Below are 4,580 nucleotides of genomic sequence, written 5' to 3' on the forward strand. Positions count from 1 at the left end.
GCTATTGGTTACCCATTCTACAATGCCAAACCCTAAATACTAAAAGCCAAATCCCCATAGCGTGTCTCTGAACACAAGCACAATATACACATCTCTGGCTGTCCCATTGGCAGCCATTATGTGCAGAGTTTCACCAAGACAGAGACAGGGAGGATCAGCGTGAGCACAAGATGGTGAAGCTGATCGCCGCTGTTCACACAGGTATTCTCCAAATCCAAAACCAACGCGTTGATGTTCCACACTTGGTGGGCCGGGGTGCACATCTGTTCGGTGGCACAGCCACGGGCCAGTGTTGGGGAGGGGGCGGGCCCTGGGGAAAAAAAACAACTGAGTTCATTAATTTGTTTAAATATATTCCTCCGTTCCCGCAAATGAGAAAAATCCACGAAGCGTCTTTGCAGAGCCAGATATTACCTTGTAGAAGAAGCAGTGACATCATCAGTGGGCGGAGACAAGACCAATCACTATTAATTTTTGTTCCTTCACTGGTAGCTACATAAAAAGGGATGGGGGTGGAGCTAGGCCGGCACAGAGTAATTAGGCGCTCCCAGGGGGTGGAGCTGAGCCAGCACAGAGTAATTAGGCACTCCCAGAAGAGGAGGGGGCTGGGCTAGATAATTGACTCTCTTCTACCCTGGCAGCTACATAAAAAGGTAGGGGCTGAAGAGCTGGGCCAGCAAAGACAATAATTAGACACTCCTGATGTGCAAGGAGGGAGGGGCTGTGATAGACAATTGGCTCTCTTCTTCCCTGGCAGCTACATAACAGGGAGGGGTGGGGGAGCTGGGCCAGCATGGACAGTTTAGACACTCCTACAAGAGCAGAAGGCTATGATGTGCAAGGAGGGAAGGGGCGGTGATAGGCACCTCTCTTCCTGGCAGCTACATAAAGGGGAGGAGCTTAGCCAGCACAGAGTAATTAGACACTCCCAGAAGAACAGGAGGCAATTGACTCACTTCTTCCCTGGCAGCTAATTAAAGGGGCGAGGCAGAGGAGCTGCACAGAGAAATTAGGCACTCCCGGAAGAGAAGTTGGTGACAGGCTCTTCTTTAGCGCCTGGTTCCTCCTCGACACGTGGGTTAATTTTTATCAACGGCCACACCTACCTTTATAAGTGGTGAGCTGGGTGATGCACATCGTCTCGTTGCCCACGCACTGCATGACCGTCTCTTTGGGACATGACTTGGCGTTTTGGACGTAGCAGGCCGGGCAGTGCAGGCCGTTCTTCTTCCCGGAGATTTCTGGAACTATCAGAGAAGAACAGATTAATATAAAAAGATTTACTGGAAAAGTCTTATTCCCCTCCCCCTCAGATGATTTCTCTCTTCTGTTTAGATTCACGATCAACAGCATCTAGGAGTGCCCACAGCCAGTCTGAAGGTGCCCACAGACATGGAATCTCATGTATGGATAGTCCAATGAGGGTGCCAGACCAATGAACCTGAAACCTTTAATAATCAAGACAATATAACACACATCCAACGCGTTTCGCAGGCCCTGATGAAAGAGAGCCTGGAAACCTCAAAACGTGTCGGATATTTTATACCGCCTTTTTTAACAGACCCCAAAACTAATAGTTTCTGGGCTCTCAGTTCATTGGTCTGGCCCCCTTATTGGGCTTTAGTTGCATGGGCCTCCAATTAATGAAAGGGGCGGGGCCAGAGACAGTCAGGCTAGGTAGGAAATAGCTAGATAATGCTGGGCGTCCCTCACCCAGGAAATGAGGCGGGCCCTATCTTACTTGCTGCAGCTTCTAATGCACATTGTGGGAAGCTCCGGTGTGCAGTGATATCAGAAGAAATCATTCCAGTCCAGGAGAGGAGCCGGTACAACCGTGCAAGACTGAAGGGGAGGTTATAGGGGAGTTCAGTGATTGGGACTTACGGACGGGCTCGGGAGGGGTGCAGTTGTCGGTGTCACAGCAGGTGATGCTGCTCTGGAACATGCTTTGTGGGAGAGTTATGCTTCCCGTCTTAGAGCAGAGATCCCGCACTCCACATTGTCTGATGTACGCGCTCGTAATCGCCATCTCACCTTCAAAACAGAAGAGGAAGATGTCATCAAAATGATCAATTCTATCTATCTATCTATCTATCTATCCTATATTACCAAAAGTATTGGGACGCCTTTACACGCACATGAACTTTGATGGCATCCCAGTCTTAGTCCGTAGGGTTCAGTATTGGGTTGGCTCTGCACTTTGCTGCTATAACAGCTTCAACTCTTCTGGGAAGGCGTCCACAAGGTTTAGGAGTGTGTCTATGGGAATGTTGGACCATTTGTGAGGTCAGGTACTGATGTTGGAGGAGAAGGCCGGGCTCGCAGTCTCCGCTCTAATTCATCCCAAAGGTGTTCTATGGGGTTGAGGTCAGGACTCTGTGCAGCCAGTCACGTTCCTCCCCCCCAATCCCCCCCATCCATGTCTTTATGGACCTTGCTTTGTGCACTGGTGCGCAGTCATGTTGGAACAGGAAGGGGCCGTCCCCTAACTCCTCCCACAAAGCAAAATGTCTTGGTGTGCTGATGCCTTAAGAGTTCCCTTCACTGGAACTAAGGGGCCAAGCCCAACCCCTGAAAAACAACCTCCCCATAATCCCCCCTCCACCAAACTTTACACTCGGCACAATGCAGTCAGGCAAGTACCGTTCTCCTGGCAACCGCCAAACCCAGACACACCCATCGGATTGCCAGACGGAGAAGTGTGATTGGTCACTCCAGAGAACACGTCTCCACTTCTCTAGAGTCCAGTGGCGGCGCGCTTTACACCACGGCATCCCACGCTTTGCATTGCACTTGGTGGTGTAAGGCTTGGATGCAGCTGCTCGGCCATGGAAACACATTCCATGAAACTCTCTACGCACTGTTGTTGTGCCAATCTGAAGGCCACACCAAGTTTGGAGGTCTGTAGCTATTGACTCTGCAGACAGTTGGCGACTTCTGTGCACTGTGCGCTTCAGCATGCGCTGACCCCACTCTGTCATATTACGTGGCCTACCACTTCGCGCTGCTGAGTTGCTGTTGTTCCCAGTTGCTTCCACTTTGTTATAATACCAGTAACAGGTGACCGCGGAATATTTAGTAGCAAGGAAATGTCACGGAACACCTGAATCCAATGATTTGGAGGGGGAGGGGCCCAATACTTTTGGCAATATAGTGCATCTTTCTATCCAGGCTGAGCACGCTATGTACTGGCAGGAACATGTCCCTTGACATTAACATTGTATCCCAGCAATGTATACTCTCAGTGAGATGAATGATTTCTTTTGTATTTACTTACTTGTATTTGGCCTACTTGCAGTGGTTACCACGCGGGTCAGCAGGCAGGAGTAGTTCCCGGAAGGACAGACTGCTGAAGAGCCATTGCAGACACTGTCCCCTCCACCAGAACATTGTATACAAGTCAGGGAGTAGCCTGCAGACAGATAAACGCTGTTATTAAAGGGCACGCAGACCATAACAATTCCATGGAAAGCCTTTTGTTGTATCTGTTTGATAAGTGTAAAAAAACAAACAACTGCTGATCCTGCCAGAAAACCAGAGGTGCTGATAACTTCCTGTGCTGTCTGTGCTGCACTGAAACCTCAAGCAGCCTTATCACCCCTGTCCAGTTCTGCCCATGGACTACAGAACTCCTCCCCTATATTGTGGAGGAGAGGGGGAGGTGTTTTGTTTTCCCATTCTATGATGACAACGCTGCTCCTCCACGGATACAGTACAGAGTTGTCACCTTGGGACAGGAAGTGTGTCACTGGCGGGATCTGCAGGTAAAAATGAAGTGAAAACAAAAACAAAAAAACGAATGCAGCCGCCACATCTCAGGACCGGAGGGGGGAGGCGGCTGCAATGTGACAGTTTAATTTTTGGGTTTAAACTGTAAAAAGTTCTATTTGCAACACTTACTAATGTCATTCCCAGCCAGAGATGTACCACCGCTGCCCCCTCCTGGCTGACAAAGGTACTGAGATACTTCACCATCTTCATTTCTGATTAGTTTATTGTTGTTGATTCTGCACTCCGCCTCTCTCTCCATTATTATTTTACATTTCTTATCCAGCTGACACAGAAAGATCAGAGGATCGTAAATGATAATGTGTGTTCTGGCTTAGGAGAGAGAGAGAGAGAGAGAGAGAGAGAGAGAGAGAGAGAGAGAGGGAGAGAGAGAGAGAGAAGAGAGAGAGAGAGAGAGAGAGAGAGAGAGAGAGAGAGGAAGAGAGATGGAGAGAGAGAGACATGGGAGAGAGAGATGGAGAGAAGGGAGAGAGAGAGAGAGAGAGAGATGGGAGAGAGAGAGAGAGACATGGGAGAGAGAGAGATCGAGAGAAGGGAGAGAGAGAGAGAGAGAGAGAGAGAGGGAGATGGGAGAGAGAGAGAGATATGGGGGAGAGAGAGCCTCACTTCTTGCAGTACAGAAGAGGGCGCTATCATACTGGGACCACCTAAACATCAGCAGCCCCAACTCATACCACCATAAAGCCCTACTGGCCAACAAGGACCACCCCAAACCATGTGGGCTGCAACAACTCGTATCCACCTTGTTCATCCAAAGCTCCCATGAATGCAACCTGACCAAATATCAAATA

The 4,580-nt window shown here is 49.4% G+C and overlaps 1 protein-coding gene across 1 annotated transcript; it reads right to left on the bottom strand.

Annotated features, from left to right (window-relative positions):
- Positions 1-116: 116 nt before the first annotated feature.
- On the bottom strand, positions 117-3,981 carry LOC108791627 (phospholipase A2 inhibitor and Ly6/PLAUR domain-containing protein-like). Its single transcript, XM_018562168.1, has 6 exons — positions 3,901-3,981; positions 3,728-3,758; positions 3,278-3,412; positions 1,885-2,034; positions 1,107-1,247; positions 117-310 (listed from the first exon to the last, which is right to left on the bottom strand). The coding sequence occupies exons 1-6, from the start codon at positions 3,979-3,981 to the stop codon at positions 117-119; spliced, it is 732 nt and encodes a 243-aa protein (XP_018417670.1).
- Positions 3,982-4,580: the final 599 nt, after the last annotated feature.

This window comes from Nanorana parkeri, unplaced genomic scaffold, assembly GCF_000935625.1.
Source record: "Nanorana parkeri isolate BGI_ZX_2015 unplaced genomic scaffold, ASM93562v1 scaffold563, whole genome shotgun sequence".
NCBI lineage: Eukaryota > Metazoa > Chordata > Amphibia > Anura > Dicroglossidae > Nanorana > Nanorana parkeri.

Excerpts from the sequence above, each read along its gene's own strand:
- LOC108791627 (XM_018562168.1), bottom strand. The coding sequence starts at position 3,981 with ATGAAGATGGTGAAGTATCTCAGTACCTTTGTCAGCCAGGAGGGGGCA. Across the intron at positions 1,248-1,884 it reads CACCCCTCCCGAGCCCGTCC|TTCCAGAAATCTCCGGGAAG; the intron begins GTAAGTCCCAAT and ends CTTCTCTGATAG. Across the intron at positions 311-1,106 it reads CCAGCTCACCACTTATAAAG|GGCCCGCCCCCTCCCCAACA; the intron begins GTAGGTGTGGCC and ends TTTTTTCCCCAG.